General features: G+C 38.7%; 2 protein-coding genes across 3 annotated transcripts; one reads left to right on the forward strand and one right to left on the reverse strand.

The window, feature by feature from the left end:
• The first annotated feature begins 2,289 nt into the window (after nucleotides 1-2,289).
• On the forward strand, nucleotides 2,290-13,895 carry LOC115431974 (hemicentin-1). 2 transcript variants are annotated; one of them, XM_030152721.1, is made up of 14 exons: nucleotides 2,290-2,429; nucleotides 4,034-4,363; nucleotides 5,208-5,516; nucleotides 7,619-7,900; nucleotides 7,983-8,139; nucleotides 9,426-9,586; nucleotides 9,708-9,989; nucleotides 10,121-10,435; nucleotides 10,521-10,826; nucleotides 10,958-11,117; nucleotides 11,744-11,904; nucleotides 12,012-12,087; nucleotides 13,296-13,323; nucleotides 13,457-13,895. In XM_030152721.1, the coding sequence occupies exons 1-14, from the start codon at nucleotides 2,363-2,365 to the stop codon at nucleotides 13,604-13,606; spliced, it is 2,784 nt and encodes a 927-aa protein (XP_030008581.1). In that variant the 5' UTR covers nucleotides 2,290-2,362; the 3' UTR covers nucleotides 13,607-13,895. The 2 variants fall into 2 exon arrangements, with proteins under 2 accessions (XP_030008581.1, XP_030008582.1); XM_030152722.1 differs by having other exon boundaries at nucleotides 10,542-10,826.
• A 450-nt stretch (nucleotides 13,896-14,345) lies between these two features.
• Nucleotides 14,346-19,643, reverse strand: rrp8 (ribosomal RNA processing 8). The gene is made up of 8 exons (XM_030152729.1): nucleotides 19,473-19,643; nucleotides 19,255-19,372; nucleotides 18,751-19,009; nucleotides 17,792-18,659; nucleotides 16,018-16,147; nucleotides 15,827-15,933; nucleotides 15,083-15,179; nucleotides 14,346-14,769 (listed from the first exon to the last, which is right to left on the reverse strand). Exons 2-8 carry the CDS (start codon nucleotides 19,357-19,359, stop codon nucleotides 14,656-14,658), a joined length of 1,680 nt encoding a protein of 559 aa, XP_030008589.1. The 5' UTR covers nucleotides 19,360-19,372; nucleotides 19,473-19,643; the 3' UTR covers nucleotides 14,346-14,655.
• Between the last annotated feature and the right edge of the window lie 2 nt (nucleotides 19,644-19,645).

Below are 19,645 nucleotides of genomic sequence, written 5' to 3' on the forward strand. Positions count from 1 at the left end.
TCTCTGATCCATGTGTGAGGTACAGAGGCTAATTTGTGAGAACAAATAAACACACTATTTCCTGATAAGCTTCTTTTCTTCATTTAGTTTCAAAAACCTCAATAAAATACAAGATATAATATATTTCCTTGATGAATATTTCCTTGTCAATTACTTCCTATTATCAAAAGTGCCATGGACACAATCCAATACACTTTGTATGCTAAATAACAACAACGCAACAAACCATTGCGTATGTATTCTGCACAAAATAACAGACCATTAAAGTTTATAAACACATCCTGATCTGCTGTAGCTTGGCCTGTTTCTAATTAACATTCAAAACACAACCATTGTGGTCATTGTCTGTAGTACAGAGTTCATCTGTCAATACATCCCACACAATCTAATCAAATCACAAATCTAATGAAGATCCAGAGTATGAGAAATAGCCTCTGCACAATGTTATGTCAAGAGGAAGAGGTTGATTAGACTAACATTTTAGATCATCTGTGAATTGAATATCCAATTTAATAGCTTGACCCAAGAGGCAAAGGCTCCAAAATGAAGCCAAAACAGATGTATCTTTAAGTTGTAATATCACTGACAGATCCTAGACTTACACTGGAAAAAGCAACAGGTTTTTAAAGGAGTCATTCCATTCTCATCAACTTTGACTCAGGCTATCTCTGTGGATTTTCTGTTTATTTATTAATCACATTGTTTCTGACAGTTCAACCACAGTCATACTCAACACATTACATAAAACATTATCTTTTTTTAGCAGTGCTTGATGAAATTTATTTTTTTAATAAGTTAGTAAGCTAGTGTTCAACCTTAGCTCACCTCTGACCCCAAGTAGATTGGCTCTGATCCCCACAGCTATGCCACTTTGTCCAAATATATTCATTTTGGGTTCCACACAGCCAATATGATGATGGCTAAATAGTAAATAACTGGCTTAAAAATGGCAGCTCAGAAACCAATGAGTCTCTCCATTAGCCTACATATGACTTATTCAGAGTAAGACCATGTAGTTGTGTGATTTTAATATAAAATCTAAGGAATGACAAGGAATACAAAGTCAAGAGGAAGTAGCTGGAAACAAATGAAAAAATATATATATTGTTGTCAAATGTATGTTTTACATCTCATTCACATGAAATCTTAGAACCTGATAAAAAAGGATGAGTTTACTGTTGCATGGGCCCGTGCTTCATGAAGGTCCACAAGGACTGACAAGTTTCCATACATTTAAGGAAAATCTACCTCTTATAGGATGCAAAGGAAAAAACAGCTGATAAAATTAAATGGATAAACTAAAGGACATGTGTGGAAAAAAGGTTAAGGTTTTTACAGGATGTTTTTCCACTTCATACAGTTGGCTAAAGAATGACTCAAATGTATCTGCATGTGGGTTTCAATGAAGAAGAAGAACAGAGACAGAAACAGGAAAAAAAATAATCTTTGTAAAACCCACTTTCTCAGACTACATTTCTCACTATAACTGCCAGTTTCACACATCACAATTCAAAAAGCCGTTACAAACCACACGCCATCAAAAGTCTTAGTAGCAATTTTTGTCAGGTCATTTCATTCATTGTCATCCTCCTGTGGTCTTGATGACTCAAAACTAAAGTTGTTCACCTTTTACAGGAAACAAAAGTAGAAACAACCTGAAACAGACCAGTCTGAAATGCTGTATAATGCTGAGCCCCTGCAAAGAGCTTCTTTCGCTTTATCCATATTTGTTTTTGTACGTCAGCAAATAAGTCAGGCGGAGAAAAATAAAGTTAATTAGAGGAGCACTATGCCATAAAACAATGCTCAGAGGTGAGTGATTTCCCAAACTGCAGGGCATGAGCAGCAGTGAGCTGTCTTGCAGACAGGCAGCTTCTATGAGCCCCAGCAGGGACAGGATGGTATGAATGATGCATGGCTTTACCACTTCCCAAGGCGCCCTGCTATATGAGGTGACTGAGTAACTGAACAGACACATCCTGCATGGTGACTCGGAGCTGAAAACAGAAAATCGGTCCTGAGAGGTGAAAACTGTGACAGACATGCAAATGTGTTGTAACCCTACATTTAGAAGCAGAGTTATTATTGTTGTAGAAAAAAGGTGAAATGGTTTTCCACACTTCTCTAAGCATGAGAGAACGTTTGCGCATAGCGTGTGGGTGTATGAGTGGCACACACAACGGCACATGTACATCTGCACAAACATCAGTGTCAGCTGTTGAGGGTGTGTACCTTTAACCATAAACCACAGAACACACACACACACACACACACACACACACACATACACACACTTTAAATACTCATATGCCTTATACATACACTCAGTTAATCCAGTTCTATTTTACTCAATGACACCATCATGGGATGTTCAAGGCTGCTGATTTTGGGTCTTGTCCTAAATATTGCTCACTGGTCGGAAATTTTGGGTAAGTCTGTAGGCTTACAATCCATCTGTGAGTGTCAGCTGTTTATGAGCTTATTTTACTGCTCTTCAAGGTCTTGTTTAAACAGTGATTTTTACACTAAACAGCACTGCAAAAGTGATTTAACCACTATATACATCTTAACCACCTTAATGACAGCTATTTCTGCAGGGTTTTTTACTGATGGCATGTTTGTATTGTCACACCAGCAGTCAGTTCAATACTATTGATCAGCTGTGTCACCCTAAACCAAATCAGTTTCTTTACAGCCTTTTAAAGTTAATATATGAGGGTTGTTGAGAGTTTATTGTTTGAGTGAGGGGAAAACCCTCTGCAAGTTATTCTTATTTAGAACCATTTTGGTTTTGGATTTCAGCAGGCGTGAGGTGTATCCTCACATCTTTGTCTCTGCAGAGTCACCGGGACTTGCAGCCGGAGATGAAAGTTGAGATGAATGCTGTGTTTTTTAAAGTTGAGAGAATCATTTGTTTACCACATCCCCAGTCTGCAAGGCTGGCGGTGCAAAGTTGCTGTTTGGTGAGGAAAAAAAAGCCCCCAAGGCTAAGGAAATATGCAATACATGAATATATGATTTTTTCTTAGTTATTACTGAGTTTGTGTCCTTAAGGTGTATCTTTTCTGTACTTGGCTGACATTTTATTTTGGCAATAAGCTGCAAGGGCAGATGAATAATGAACCCACTTGGCATAATTGAAGTGATATAGCATATTCATTTCTCCCTGTCTGTCCTTCCTACTTACAGGCTTCACATTGTTTCCATTTGATGTGGTGCAGTGTACAGTAGAACAGCTTTCCAACTTTAACAGCATTTGATGCAAACAGTTCAGCTTAGATTGCAGCAGCTAAATGTTTAGTGGTTTTCCATGAAGCAGAGCACCACGCTGTCGTCATTTAAGTCATCATTATGCATCTAAGGCTGAATAGAAGTTCATTCTGCTTGGCTTCAGCTGGCTGATGGAGCAAACTCTGTCCTCAAGTGCACTTTGATAAAGTCAGCAGAGGAAGTAGGATGAAAGGGACTTGGTATGCACTGTGGTCTGCACACTGTCCTCCTGCAAGTGCTAAAACCTGTCAGCTTCTATTAAATGTCTTTTCCTCTGAAACCTCCCGTAATCGTGCCTGATTTCTGAGCAGTAGGAAGTGAAGGGGTCACAGTGTGTATGTGTGTGTATGGATTGGGGCGTAACTTTTGGACTGTTTTCATTTCATTAACATAATGGAGGCTCCCATTAAATATATTCAAAGGGTACATGGTGTCATTTTGTGCATAAGTCCAAGTCCTGTCTTGGCCCTTTAAGAAAGCCACTAGAGCTCTGACACTCATTCTAATAATAATTAAATGACATTAATTAAACAACATTATAACCACTGACCTGGTTTGTCTGCATCATCTGTCACAGTTTCACTCAGCTACTCAACCCTTTGCACTGGCACAACATGAACACCTATCACCATGCTATCCAGCCTCTCAGGAACAATCACATTTTCCCCCTCAGACAAGTCTTTTGCTAGAGCTTGCAATTTTAGGATTTTGTGTTGATGAACTTATGAGCTTTCATTTTTATTGTGTTGGGCTTTTTTCTCAGGTTTCAATGAAGAGTCACTTCTGGAGATCCCACGCAATGTTACAGGAGTCCTAGGAGAAGATGTGCACCTGGGCTGCAGATATCTGGGCAAGGATGAGATCACTGCTGCAGAATGGAAACGGGAGAGTGAATCTAAAATTAGCAAGCGGCTGACAGGGTTTATCAATGGAAGGCCTTTTAACCGTGACACCGATTTCTCAGTCCCACACTCTCTCACAAACCTCACAGTCAGAATGAACGTGACCAATGTGAAAGCAGAGGGAGTGTATAAGTGTAAGTTTATGACAGAAGATGAAGAAATTGCTGACACTGTATTCCTCAGTGTAGTAGGTAAGAAACAAATATAAATGAATATTTTTTTAATTTTATTTTGAAGAAATTAAGTGATAAAGCTCAGTGGTGTTGCACCAACTTTAATAAAACTTGTAGAGATACAGCTTTATTTCCCCAAAACAGCATAGAAATTAAACATTGTGGTTCATTCTGCTCTTCTCACTCACTGCACCAATTTTAGGTTGAAGCAGTTCTGTCTGTGAGATAATGTTCACCAGATAAAGACAGAAGGAAGTTTGTGATTTAGTTTTATTTTCTACAATATATTAAGTTTTTCATTGGTGCAAATGTGATTGTAGAACATAACCACTGTGAAACAATCTGGAAACGACATTTTATTTTTCTATTTTATTACTTTTTTTTTTAATTAAAGCCACTTGCTTTTCTCAGTCATGCTATTACATTACATTGATTTGACAGCATCATGTTATGTAATCTCTGCCCTCTCTTCTTCAATACATTCAGATTTATTCGGAGTGTCATGTTTTCGAGTTTGCTGTACATATCTGTTTTATTGTGTTGTTTTCTACGTTTTATTGTCTTTGCTTGCATCTTGTTTTTGTTTTGGTTTTTTTTATTGTATCCTGCTGTTGTGCCCTTCTGCTTTGTCTGTCGAAGAACTTTGAAAACTCAGTTTTTAAAGGTGCTATATATATAAAAGTTATTATTATTATTATTATTATTATTATTATTATTATTATTATTATCATTATTGGTTACTTGACCATCACTGGTTTTCATTGTTGTGAACTGTTGCATATTGTATATACCCTTCACAAAAAAAAACAAACAAAAAACAAAAAAACCCCACACCATTCAATAATAATTCATTCATTTGCAGCCCGGCCTGACATACAGATCCAAGTGAATGCAGAGATTATCAACGGCACTCACCACCAGACAGTGACATGCTTCGCTGATGGGGGCCGGCCCACGCCTCAGATCAGCTGGCTGGTTAACAACCGCCCTCCTTCAAATGATGTCTTCAACATAGATGATGAGGAAACTATTCACCCAAATGGTACCTCCACCCTAAGCAGCAGCCTGCATTTCCCCACCCACTTGCAGGACGAGGACAGTGTGACCTGCATGGTTCAACACCTGACCCTCCCAAAACCAAAACTCACCACAGTGAGGGTGGACACCTACCGTAAGCATGTTCACAGCTAAGTGTTGTTGTGTTTGCAGGTCTGCTTTGTCAGGAAGTGACACATTGTATTGTTTCATTCGTGAGAATTTTGTAATCATGGCTCATGACTCAGCATCTCACAGCACAGTAAGTTTCGCCTTCTAATTTTTCATGCTGGCGGTTCCTTCTCACTCTGTTCCATATACACAGTGACAGACCATAAATCACATTGCTCAGTGCAAAGCATTCATGTGGGAGCGCACTGCTACACCGGTATCAAGCACATGGAAATAATAATGCAGCAATAACTCAAAACACAATTAATAATGATATAAAGCTGATAATACAGCGTGCACCTTCATGAAATAAAACTCAGCCGTGGGTCTATTAATGTGAAGGTCTGTAGACTAATTACAGAATTAAAACATTGCAGTGTCATGTAGAAATTCTTAATACAGCTGCAGCAGATAGAAATTATGAGAAGAAAAAGATCAGAATTTGAGAATACACACCTACCTCCTGCAGCTCTCTGTCCACTATCCTAAGTGCAGATTATATAGATCGACAATACTACACTGGTCGTGCTACTATGGAGAGGCCAAAACATCACAGATGAAGGAGCGGCCATCTTGCTTCTGTGATGTATTAATGAACCACAGACTCTGGGCAGCAGATGCATCTGACAGAGTCTTGACAGTGACTAGATATTACAGCTGTCTATCATGTTTAAAGCCTATTTTTACATCCCACATCTCTGAACAGACCTCTGTGATTGTTTTACTGAAGTTAAAGTTTAACAACATCCTCACAGATGATTTTGCATGTGTACTTTGGAAAACAGACGCAGAAACAGAAATCTGATCGTGCTGTAACTATGAATTGTAACAGTCTTTATTAAACATGTTGCATGGTGCACAGAACCCAACACAATTTCCACTTGGGAAAGTTTAAAACTTTAAGATATTATGTAAAGTGACAACAGCAATGTTTAAAATCAGATACAAGACATTCAATCCAAAGTAACAGCCTTTTTAATCAGGTTGTCTGTCAGTGGTATTGCGTATATACAATAATGTTTAACGTTGTTTAAGTTGATATATATCACTAAATATAACATGAACAACACTTTAATGGATTACCTCTTCTGTATACATTTTCTTTAGCAATCCTTGAGAAAAACAACACAGTAAAAACATTTGGTTTTCTCCTACTAAATATTTTCTTGTTTTGATTGAGAGACCCCTTGTGGCAGAAGTTACTATTTGTATTACTGTAGGTTTAACTTAGCTAAAGACTGTTTCATTAAACTAGTACATTTTTCTTGAAATGCCCTCCAATGTTTACAGGCTAGTAACTGACAGAATCAGGAAGTTAGTGTTTTTTTTAATGAATTTATTCCATAATAACTAATGATGGTGCTTTTGATTTTACTCTTTTTAGTGAGTTGAAAGTGGATTTTTGAATAACCATTTCAAGAGCAATATGTGTCCAAACCACCACGTTTTAGCTGTATGTTTATTCAGCGTACTTTTTAAGTTCCCATTAGCATGTGCCAGCCCATCATTATTTGTCCATGGTGCATTCACAGTCCAGGAAGTCCTGATAATTACCCAACTGCAGTAGTTACATCCAAACATAAGTTTTGGTGTTAACAGATGGAATATTTAAAGCCAAAGTACTTTCACTCACATTAATTCTATGTACCGTAAGCTGACACCCGAGCTATTATGAGGTGTTAGCTCACTTGTTTTACTCATTAGGGATGGATGGCTAGCACAACTTTTATGTATTTGATAATAGACTGTGATCTCCACTGATTCCCAGTATTAAAGCCTGCGGTTGTTTCAGCTTAGGTTGGACAGCAGCTGGGCCAGACATCTGCTCTCAGCTGTAGCCCAGCCAACAGATGGGACAGGTGATAAGCCTAAGTCAGCACTCTCCAAAACCCAAGCAGAAGCCCCTTATGGCCTGTGTTTAGCTAACATTCAGCTCATCCGGCTCCAGCTTCCTATTTAACAAAAACACCCAGAGCCTCTTCTTGCTATCTGACTTTTTAATTTGCTGGAAAAAACATTAGACCTTGAGAAAGAATAACTCTTCTCGCCTTTCTTCCTGCTTCACAGTGAGGCCGAATGTGAGCATTAAAGCAGAGATGGTACAACAAAGAGGAAGTGAGTTCTGGGTGGTCTCTTGTATTTCATCTGGGGGGAGACCCAACACTGACATCTCTTTGGCTTTGGACACCGATGAGGATCTGCAGACAGAGGATGAGACAGGCACAGACTCACAAACCATCTCCGTGCATCTCCCTGCAGCCACTTACAAAGGCCATAACATCACCTGTATGTTTGACCACCCCAAATTTACTCACAGGGAGTCAAGAGTCATAACACTGCCATCTTATTGTAAGTACTATCATTTTTCACATGTGTAAAACTGTCTCATGAAGTAGACATTACAGCAAATAATGTGCTTTTCATTCTGCAGATTTGTCTGGAGTTCATTTGTCATATTCTGGGATGGAAAACAGGGATGGTAGCATCCAAACCACTGAGTATTTAGAGCTGCAGGAAGGACAGACAGATGCTTTATTCACAGTGAAGGTCACTGGGAATGTGCCGAGTTACAATGTTACCTGCGAAAAGTAAGAGACATTTCAGGTTATGAGAAAACATACTGTATCTGGTGTGAGGTTTTAGTGTACTATGTCAAAAAAATTATACTACAGGGGCGTCTGTGGTACTTACCTGGGATGTAGATCACAAATGACAAAGGTCCAGGTTTGATTCCAACCCAGTTATATCCTGCCTTTCCTATCTTTCTGCCATAAATAAAGAAAAACAACACCCTGAAGGGACAGAGATTTAAAAAACAGAGATTTTAGAAACCACAGCTCTTGCTATTTCTTAAAAATCAGAAAGCATGAGCTGATTCTGATATGAACAGAAACAAAGTAATACTATACAGCTTATGTTTCAGTCTGAGCACTCCTCACAACAGTAAAACTGATCTTATAGGTAAGCAGGGACCTATTGCTTTTATGAGGATCTAGCATGGCTGACTATTAACATAATCCTGGTGTGGAATTTGTGTATGGGATGTACAGTGGTGGCCAAAATTATTAGAACACCTGACAGATCTGAAAATATTGACCTTTTTGCGTCTAAAATGTGATTCAATTCCATAATGTTCATGAAACATGCAGGTGGTTGCTCTGAGCACAGCAAGTATTAGATGAAGTGATGCTTCATCTACTGTTTTTATCCACTTTTAACTTAAGCTAATATTTACTAAATAAGGATAGGCCTTGAGCATTTAATCAAATCACTCAGCTGTTTCTTAAGACTTACAGTCACCATGATCACACCTGACAATGAATACATAAGTAATGTGGCTCCTTCTGTTACAGAATGAGATTGTGTGAGTGACATTGACAGTGAAATAGCCCTAGTTTTTTGGGGGTACAGAAAATGGCCTAAATCTCCTTATGATGGCTCTATTCTATGGTTTATAGAGCATAATGATGACTTTGTAGATGTTTCCTCTGTTTAATGGGTATTTTAATGGCCAATTCAAAAAAAAGAGGAAACCTCTAAAATATGCCAAGTGATCTAATGATTTTGGCCACCCCTGTAAAAGTATTAGATTATAGATTTTTCTTTTTTTAATCTCTTGTCAGTTTAGATGTTTTACATTTGTAATGATAAAGATCAGTCACATGCAACACTGCTACTTTTTTTCGTTTCTGCACAATGTGTAGACTGAAACAACCTACATATCCTGTGGAGGATGTGGTAAGGTTTGGTGGCACCAAACCACAAGTGATAGACAGCAGGAACCAGATACAGACTTTGTTTATTTGATCAAAATCTCGATAAAAAAGACTTCTGAAACTTCACTGTTAGTCTGCTTGCTGATTTGTCCCTGTAGAGATGGTGGACCCGTACCTGAGGGTGTCAATCTGGTTGGTAGCAGCCTCTCTGTTCAGGGTCCTGTAAATCATGTCTACGCTGGCCTGTATGAATGTGTCTTCTATTATCACCATCACCGAGCAATGCTACACTTTAACATTACAGTTAGAACTCAGCCTGGTACGTGCAACTTCTCCCATTCATTTCCTCAGAAACACTTACACAAATACACTTTTATTATTTCCACATCACGAGTATAAAATATTGATGTGGATGTGTCTCTCCACTCCTGTCCTCTCAGTTCCTCCCTCAATACAAGTTGATTTGCAGACTGACAATGGAAGCAGCGTGATTGAGTGCTCAGCAGCTGATGCTGTTCCTGCAGCCAACATGTCCTGGCTTCTACCAGAGGGTGTGTCTGGAGTCGCTTGGTTCAATTTCACTTCTCATAATGGAAGCCACTCCGTCAGGGGAGTTTTACTCCTCCCTGCCTGCTCGCCTTGGGAGCTCACAGCGAAGTGTGTGATAAATCACCCTGCATTTGAGAAACCAGAGAACAGAAGCATAACGCTCCCTCTTTGCGGTATGTTCAACAAATCTAGAAATGGGTAATTTAGTCTGAGTATATTTGACCATATAAGTGCACTATAGATTTGATCTTTCTCTCTAAAGCAAAGCCCCAACTTACAGTAGTTAAACTTTTTTCCCACACAGATCCACCTAACATCACCCTCAGCTCCAGCACAGAGAGTAGAGGAGGTGATGAGTACACAAAGGTGGAATGCTCAGTGGAAAGTGTTGCCCCTGCAGCAGCCGTAACGTGGCAAGTTGGAAACAGTGACAGTAACAACAGCACCACTCATGTGATGGAAACTGAAGTCCATGAAGTCCAGGCTGATGGTCTGGTACTGGCTCAGAGCTCTGTGCACTTCCTGTCTTCTTTTTATTCTGATCAGAATTTGACCTGTGTGGTGGAGCATCCGAGCTTGGAGGCACCAGAGAAAAGAACAATGCGCATTCCTGGGCACAGTATGTTATTTCTTTTTCTGAAATATTTTCTGTTACACACACACACACACACACACAAACCCAGAATGCTGCTCATCACTCAACCCCCCCCCCGGTCTTCCTTCAGGAGCTCCTATGCTGAGTGCATCTCTAAAGAGGCAGTCAGGCTCCGAACTCTGGATGGCAGAGTGTATCTGCAGTGGGGACAATGTTGGCACGAACCTGGCCTGGGTCCTTCCTGAAAATGCCAAAGCCCAAACATCCCTGGACTCAAGGTACGAAGGTCATGTCCAGAAAGCTACGCTAACTTATCATTTTCCTCTGGCTCTTCATGAGGGACAAGACCTGACCTGTGTGTACAACTCTGAACATGGATTCACAAACAGGAAGACAGTCCATGTCCCCAGATACTGTGAGTGAGACACAAACAACATATTCAGTTAACAAATTCATGCATCTGATCTGAAAAAACTATAGAAATTCATTTATAAACATGCACGACATGTCCTTGTTGAAAGTGTTTTCACCTTGACTTTCTTACAGATATTTCAATGAAAGTCTTGAACCACACAACGCCTCTGCAAAGCCGCTATGGTGGTGAACCTGTCGCACGCAGACTGACTCTTCAGGAAAATCAACACAACCAGAGAATACTGCTCCACATTGAGGGCAATGTGCCGGAGTACAGTCTATACTGCCAAAGGTGGTGTATCCCCCCTGAACATCAGTAAATTGTGCACTGTATAGACTTCAGACCCTATAGTTAAGTAAGAGTACTCAAACTACACTCTAAAAATACTCAACTACAAATAAAAGTTTAAGATTTTATGAGTAATTACATGGGAGGATTATCAGCAAAATGTACTGAAGCAAAAGTAATCATTATGCAGTAAAAGCTCAACAGTTTAAAGCTGAGCTTATTTAAACTATACGTTATACACTGTTAAATATGTGCATTGCTATAGTTATTTTTGTTACCTTCCACCACTGGGTTTTTTTTGACAGTACTTCATTCATTCATTCATATTTTATTTGTTTCAAGCAGAAGAAAAAAAAACAAAACTTTTATGTGTACAAGGAACTAATGGCAGAGCAAATGTATTAATAAATAGAGGTGATCAAGACAATATAGCAATTGCCAGTAATGACAAAATAAACTCAATATGTATTGCTCAAAAAGGAGTGGGAAAAGGAAAACTTATTAAATCCCACCCTCACCCCTTATTTATACAACATAACACATTACTTTTACTTCCTTAATCATAAAGTTACATCTGTTTAAAGTCCTAATAATGTAAATACCAGATACTTGTTCATGTTGTGTTGCAGAAGTGACGGCTCATTTGTCCAAACGGAAAAGGCTGCAATGGTCTTCAAGGCACAGCTCACAGAGCAGGACGAAGGCCTGTACACCTGCAGGGCGTATTTCTATCATCACACAGCCACCGTTAACATTCAAGTAGAGGTCACAAGTGAGGATAAACAGTTTGGTTAGTGTCTGCCTTGTTAATTCTGTTCAGGAAAACATGATGACGTCTCTTATGTGTATCTGCTGAAGCTCTGCTCTAATATGTGGCTTTAACTCTGTGTGATGCAGTGACTGCAGCCGTCATCTGCATCTCTTCTGCTTCTGCCATCATTGTGATCCTGGCCATCGCTCTCTGGGTGTTCTGGTGAGTTAAATGCCTCCACAGGTAACATGCCTTAGCTCGGCAGGTGATGTGTTGACGGGCAAATGAGGCCAGTGCCATATGAGACAAACAGGATGTGTGGATTGACACCTAGTGCTCCAACACCACAATCTGATGCAGATATTCACAAACAGGAAGCAATGTGGCTGAAGCAGACAGGTGTCTCTGCCACCACAACCCAGCTTGCAGACAGGTAGAAAATATCTCGCCTTTCAGTGACAACAACAGATTTATTTTCCAGTGTCTTGGACGACCTTTTTACAGTGTTACTTCTGGCAGCATCAGCAAGTAGACTACTTTTATTTGACGATATATCATGAATGCCTCAATGTAAAAGGCAAAAGTAAAAAGGTTCAAAAGTCCCCATCTTTGGGAAGTTATTAGTGTAATGAAACTCGAGCTGCTGTTCATCAATAAAACATTCACATATGCACCTCTTAATCTTATTACCTTTGGAAAAAATCAGCAAGTCAGTCGCATTTTATGACTGATGTGGGATATCTGTCACAATCCTAGAATTGTTTATGGGTTCTGCTTGCAGACGTTTTCCAAATGCGATGCCAAATCTAAATTCTCTCAACTGTGTTTGTCAGGATCTAATCAGGCGTCACCATGCAGAGAATAAAGGTGCAGTGCAAAGTGCCGCACAATGAGCAGTGGTTCAGAGGCTGTTTCAATAGAGCTGCCTCTGTGGTCAGAACATTTGGTCAAGGTGCCATTGGCCTACAGAGGCTCTGTCCCATTATCCCTTGTTCCAGTGGGAGGGTCCTGTCAGGCTAATTTAGGAAGGTCAGTCACACAGTGTACAACAGTGTACACAAGAAAACATGACTCCCCGGGAGAAAAGTTATTTTGGGAGTGACGTCTCCCCTCCCCTGCAAAGCTGGGGACACTTTTTGACAGCAGCAGGTCTTCATTGGTGAAGGTTGATGTCATCGAGGCCGTAAAGTACAAAATGAGCTGCTGCTTCTGACATCAGAGATCAATGATGAGGACTCAGGTCAACAGGCATCTCCATTGATATTCCTGTCAGATAATACATTCACACATGCTATTCATGGGTTTAAGCCTTAAAATGTCTCATAGTGCCATCTAGTGGTCTTATTGAGCCTCTTACAGCCTCCTAAATAAAGCAATAATCTAAAATCTAATTATTCAAAGTGTAAACGTTGTCTTTTGTTGTTTTTCAGCAAAATAACTGCCACAAGACAATACAAGGTAGGAGTACATTCCGTTAACGTGCAGGTTTACAGCTTGTTTTCTGTGGTTTTCATGAGCGTATTCTTTATCCGTCTGTAACCACATTTCAGTTTCATAACCTGTTTCCTTTGTGCGTCTTCTCTCCACTCAGAAGCCAGAGTCTCTCTCAGCTTTGACAGCTCTGATGCAGGATCCAGGCTCTCCTGCTGTGAAGAAGCCAGCAGTTATGGATAAAGACAGCAAAGAATATGCTCAGCTGGTCAATTACTCCATAGTGATCGACGTCAAGAGTACAGTGTGAGGATAAAATTGCATAACAGGGCTTTGAATCATACGTTTAGCTTTACAATGTGCAAGCATCAATGCAAATATGAAGGCTTGCAGACGCTGTAGCATCATTTATGCTTTTAGATGACATTACTGTGAATTACTCCAACTTGAAGGATTCTCTGTTAGCATTAATGTGTTTAAATGCATTACTTTTGCACTTTTGAAATAATCTTACTTGAAGTTTGCTTTTGTTTTTCCATGTTATATTTCTCTGGTCATGTATTGATTTCAAGATTTGACAATAAAGTCATTTGTTTTATCACAAAGTTGTTTTAGTCACTGTCATCATTGACTTATCATAGCAAAAATAAACAAGACTTTACTCACCACATACTCTTTTCATGTCTGAATGGAGAGCCATGTGGTCCAACAAAAGGACGAAATCATTTTGATCCAGATGCAGTTAACCTATTCACCTTTTGAGGCTGCAGTGTTGTTACTCCCTCTAGTGGCGAATGTATGCAAAGTAAGGAATACAGCTGATTGAATGTAATCAGGATCTCTCCAGTTGCCCTTTTCCCTCATGTATTTTAGTTTATTTGGCAAAACTTCAATGTTTAATGGTCAAATGATAACTTCTAATACGTACCTAATGCTTTACTCGAAAACTCTTTCCAATATTTTTTCTTAATGTTCCTTTTTTCCCTCAATTTTGAGCATTTTAATAAGAAAAGCTTAACATCTACATCACTTTTTTGTTTTTACCTGAAATGTGTTCCTTGCACTTGCATTTGAGTGTGTATGTCAGGTTTCACTCTAGCCGATCACAACAGGAGGAGATTTTATTAATTATCACATCCTCAACCACAGACAGATGTTAAAGCTGAAGAAATATATTTGTGGAGAACAATATGAAAACAATTATGTACAAGTATTGCAATGGCTTCCAGACATCACTCATCTTGATTTGGTGTAAAAAAACAAACAAACTGTGAAATAACTGCTTTAAGAAACAGTGGACCCAAAACGTGGGGAAAATTTTATAGAGTTGTACTTTAACTGAAGTCCTCTCTTATCTCCTCATCGTTTCTTATACACACAAGGCTTCAGTTGCAGTCCAAATTTTTTGATATTTTCAGGAGCTGGTCCGGTCTTCACAAATTCAAAGGAGTAGAAATGAGTGTTTTCTGTGTCCTGAAGGAAAAAAAAAAAAAAAAAGACAAAAATGATACAAAACATTCTTTGCATTTTAGGGGCAGGTGTGAACGTGTGCATTATATGACCACTAACCTCAGCGTCGTTAAATCACATTCAAGTTTATTTGACTAAAAGTGAATCTATGTATCTGCTCTAAATAAGAAAACTTGCCACCTTGTGAATAACATCTTAATCAAATGTCAATTGGGATAAAAACCAAACTCTATTAGATAACAGGGTAAAATAAGTGACGCTTATATCAAAAAAAAAAAAAAAGTGGGGACTGTAGTATCATCTTGTGTTTTCTCACCTTGGACACCATCTTGAATCCCAGATTTGACAGTGCAGTGATGAAGTTCCGTGCATTCTCAAATCTACTTGCCACCTCTGCTATTTTCAGGATACCCCTATAATAATATGATATTGTGTTAATATATTATCAAGAAAAGAAATATAGTGTATGTATATCAGGGTTTCTGCAGGTATCAGCAAATCTAATTTAATGCCTTTTATTGCCACTTTAAACAAATTTAAAGCCCACGTCCAACTGCAGATATAGTTTTATATATAGTTTTATGACAGTTTACCATCAATAGGCTTAACCAGGTTCTGAATAGTTCCTCCTCCAATCACTTCTGCTGAAACTTGCAATTTCCCATTTTTCCGACATTTGCTAATAATCCCTCCACTTTTTTGCCACAGCATGAACATACTCACAGCATGTTGCATTCCAAGCATTCAGTGTTGTCACTTAAACGGCCATAAACAATAGCCAATTAAAGGGTTCTGCCTGTCAATCATCATACTACACTTCCGATCAAAATTATTAAATGTTTATATAATCAAAATTAAATTGAGAATAACAATACTTTTTTCCATCAAGTGTATTTAATTTTTTAATGCCTCTGGACATTGAATTTAATGTTTTTTATTGCCATTTAAGGCCTTAATTTTCACAAAATCTATTTAGTGAGGTTTAATGCTTTTTAATGATTGCAGAATCCCTGTATATTAAAAAAACAGGCCTATGCTATATAAATGTAACATCTTTTACCTCATCTTTAAGACACGGTTTGCTTCGGCTAAAAAATCTGCCAGGTTGGTTCCCATGAGAGAAAGGCAGAACACTGCGATGTCCACGGAGGCGTCCTCCAGTGGGACCTGCAGACATGGAATCTGTGTCATTCTCACCGAGGCAGTGTTTATTATTATTCACAAGGAAGAATGGATAAAGCACACACTCACGTTGGCCATGTCACAGACAGTAACAAGCTCGCATGTCGCTGCGAAGTCGAAGCTGTGCACTTTGTTCTTGACGCTCTGCGCTATCTTACAGTCGCCACAACCGAAGTCTGCAACCACCAGAGAGGAAGGTCTGGGAGACAGAGGAGATGAAAGTATTAAACAGAAACAGGTGATAGTTTAATTCCATTTCAGTTACAGTCTAATAAAGCTGTACAATTAATCACAAGTCAACGTCATACAATGTAATTATATAATAGTGTGTGTCGGGTGATATTTCAGATTCAGTAACAATGAGCAGAGTGAGAAGTACCATGTACAAATTGTATAATGAATGTAACCACAAGTTATTCTTACTTTGCAAATAACTGGAACAAACTGCCTGTAGAGCTCAGATTTGGCCCAAATGTAGATATTTTTTACAACCAGGTCAAAAACATTTCTCTTCGTGTGCCTATGAATGAACTCTATAACTTACACTTTTCTACAAGCCTCAATTAATCCAAGTTTGGAGGATTATATCATCCTCTAATCATTTTAATGCAGGTTTTATACATTTTATTCCTTTCATTCCTTTATTTTATTCTATTCCTTTCTATTGTTTTATATATCATGTTTTTAACTGTCTGATTTTTGACTCCTCTAAATGTTCCTCTTATTTATGTAACTGCCTTTGTGTATGAAATGCACGATATAATTAAACTTGCCTTTCAATTGTAATTCAGGTTGTTATGTTTGAGTTGGAAAAGTATGTTTCAAAATTATCAGTATTCTGTGTAACATTCTTGAGAGTTGACCATATGGATTCACAATATTTCCACAATAATCCTAATAAGACTTTTTTACTAAATTGCACAACTCATTGACGTACATAACCTATACTATTAGCAGGTCAAGGAGGGATTTGGCCTCAATTTTTCCATCTTCTCCCAAACTGCTGATGGTAACAGAAATACACTCTTCAGCAGCCAAACTAAGCATCACTCAAAGGCCCAGTGTGATGCACTATTTTAAAGAGAATAACTGTCTCAGCAAATTAATGTAAGGTTTGTTACTGACACAAGTCAATCATCTCCTCAATGAGAGATTTTCCACACAAAAATATTGCAACTAATACTGCATAGAGGACATACTGCTCCAAACTGTCTCTAAATATACAGAAAGCAGGTCTCTATTTTGCCTTAAATGTAAGGCAGGAAGTGGTGATCTTACTCAGTGTTTCTGGTTTTGTGTAAAAATACAAAAATATTAGAATGTTTTATTTGAAATACAAAAGGTTTTGAAAATGAAGTGTGAACTTGACCCAGTTTCTCTCCCTCTGGGTCTTCCCAGCAGTCATATAACTGACATATATCAGAAAAAATTATATGTTATGACATTTTGTCCCAGGAAAAATATTCTTCAGCCCTGGACTTTCTAACCTGCCTCATGCATCACAAAATCAATGTCTCTGAAAGAATATGGAAACCATTCCTTGATTATATTAATGTACACAGTTGCATAAAATCTGTCTTCTTTTTATTTATATTTAGCTCCCATTGCAATAAACTTCAAAGTGCAAATTGATCATTTACTTGGAAAAAATCCATTTGTTTTTTATTTTTACATTATTCTTCCTCGCTTGTGTTTTGTCCTGTCTTAAAGGCGTTTGTTTACTAATTAAAAATTAATAAACAGGTTTGAAAAAAAGAGATTTTGTTCTTTTTGGACTTCAGTTTCAGATGCTTTTAGGAAACTAATATAAAACTAGATCCATTTTTAAACTCAGAGAACTTACTTTTGCTGAATAAAATGAATAATGGCATCCACAGGATTGGCTGGCCACCTCTGAACCTGTGCTGTGTATCCCTTGTGGTAGATCCAAAATGCCTCAGGATCCTGTTTGAACATGCGCTTGGCCTCACCGCTGGTCGTGCTGTACAAAACTTCATTGATGTAGCGGAAACGAGCTGACTCCAAACGCTGCTCCATGCGGGACCTGAGGGAGGTGGAGCGGTCTTGTTTTACCTCATCTGGCACTACTGCTGGCTCCTCTTTCTGCACCGTGGGACTCTGAGTTTGGTCCGTGTCCTGGCTGAGGAGCATCTTCCGCAACTTTTCTCTTTTCAGACTTCGTTCTTTGTTGAGTTCAGGTTTCAGTCTTTTCACTGGTGTCTGATGCTCCTGCTCATCAGTGACCTCTGCTTTAGTTTTATCTACTGTCTTCTGTGGCCCATCAGCAGGGGAGTTGGTTTCACCTTTTTCGACCTCGTTCTCTTTCCTATTCAGCTGTTTTTCTTCTTTCAGAGTTTGTGTTTTTGGGTCGACTTCACTATTTTTCCTTTTTTTCGGTTTGTGTTCAATCTCTTTTTTCTGGACTGGCACCTTGGGTACAGTCTCTTTGCTGTTGTTGTTGCTGCTATAAGTATCTGTTTTTCCTTCTTCCTTTGGCTTCTGTTTATCTGGAGTTTCTGCTTTATTTACTTCCTCATCAGGCTTATGGGGGCGATATTTATTTTTACAGTTCCTCTTGTTTTTCATTTTGTTTTTCCACTGTTTTCTGCTGAGTTTCTCTGTATTCTCTGGTTTGTTTGTCTTCACTTTTGCATTGACTGTTGTCTCCACCTTTCTGTCACCTTCAGATGTAGGTTTTGTTTTTGGGCCGCCTTCAAAAGGATAAAAATAGATGAATCACTAGTTTCTCAGAGTTACAGTCAGAGATGTCAGTGTGCAGTTGGACTTTAAGATTTTACTCACCAACTTTGTCTTTCTTCTTCTTTTTTGTTGCGGGTTTCTCTTCCATAACATGTTGATCCATGTCATCCTTATCCACCAGCTCTTCTGATACATCACCTTGCTTTCTCTTTTTCCTTCTTTTCTTTTTCTTCTTGGTGTGTGCTGGAGCTGCTTCTGTCTCACTGTCACTATTCCGCTGATGGTCATCGTTCTTCCATTCTGGTACTGACCCCAGCGTCTGCAGTGTCCGCAGCAGGCTCTTCTTTCCAACACCTTTGGACTGATAATAGGTATATCATCAGGGAGACACTCTTTTGGATAATGGCAACTAAAGTGCAGAGAATTGTAGTGTCATTATAGCCTAGTGTTCATTTTGGTTATTACTGTTGAAATGTACTCTGTAACTGCTTTAATGTGGGTTAGATACTTTATGTCTGATCATTTACAAAAACCTATATATTTAATACTACAAATGAACCCTGCTGGCCTGTCATTTAACTTTAACTTTACTGACTTTTCCCTTACTTTGACATTTGTGCTGCTGTTCGCCTTCTGTGTGTTTTTTAAGACACTTTCACTCAGGACTTTAGCATCCGGATCGTCACTCCAGTCTTCATCTTGATTAAACATAATTGCAGGATCTCTACAAGGAAAACATGTGAAAAACGACATCAAAATATATCAACTAGAGATTTAGTAAAGCAGCTATAAAACTACTACTACTACTTTATTCAGTTACTTACCCAGATCCTATTAAGCAGCAGAGTAAACGCGGGTTAAACGGTTTGTTCGACCGCACACGATGTTTTTTATGGAAATGTTACTACTGTTATTCCACTAAAGTGTAATTTCATTGAACAGAAGCAATAATTCTCCACAAGCCACGTTGGTTTGTCTCATGTGCGTCCAGGAAGCA

The sequence above is a fragment of the Sphaeramia orbicularis genome, chromosome 13 (genome assembly GCF_902148855.1).
Source record: "Sphaeramia orbicularis chromosome 13, fSphaOr1.1, whole genome shotgun sequence".
NCBI lineage: Eukaryota > Metazoa > Chordata > Actinopteri > Kurtiformes > Apogonidae > Sphaeramia > Sphaeramia orbicularis.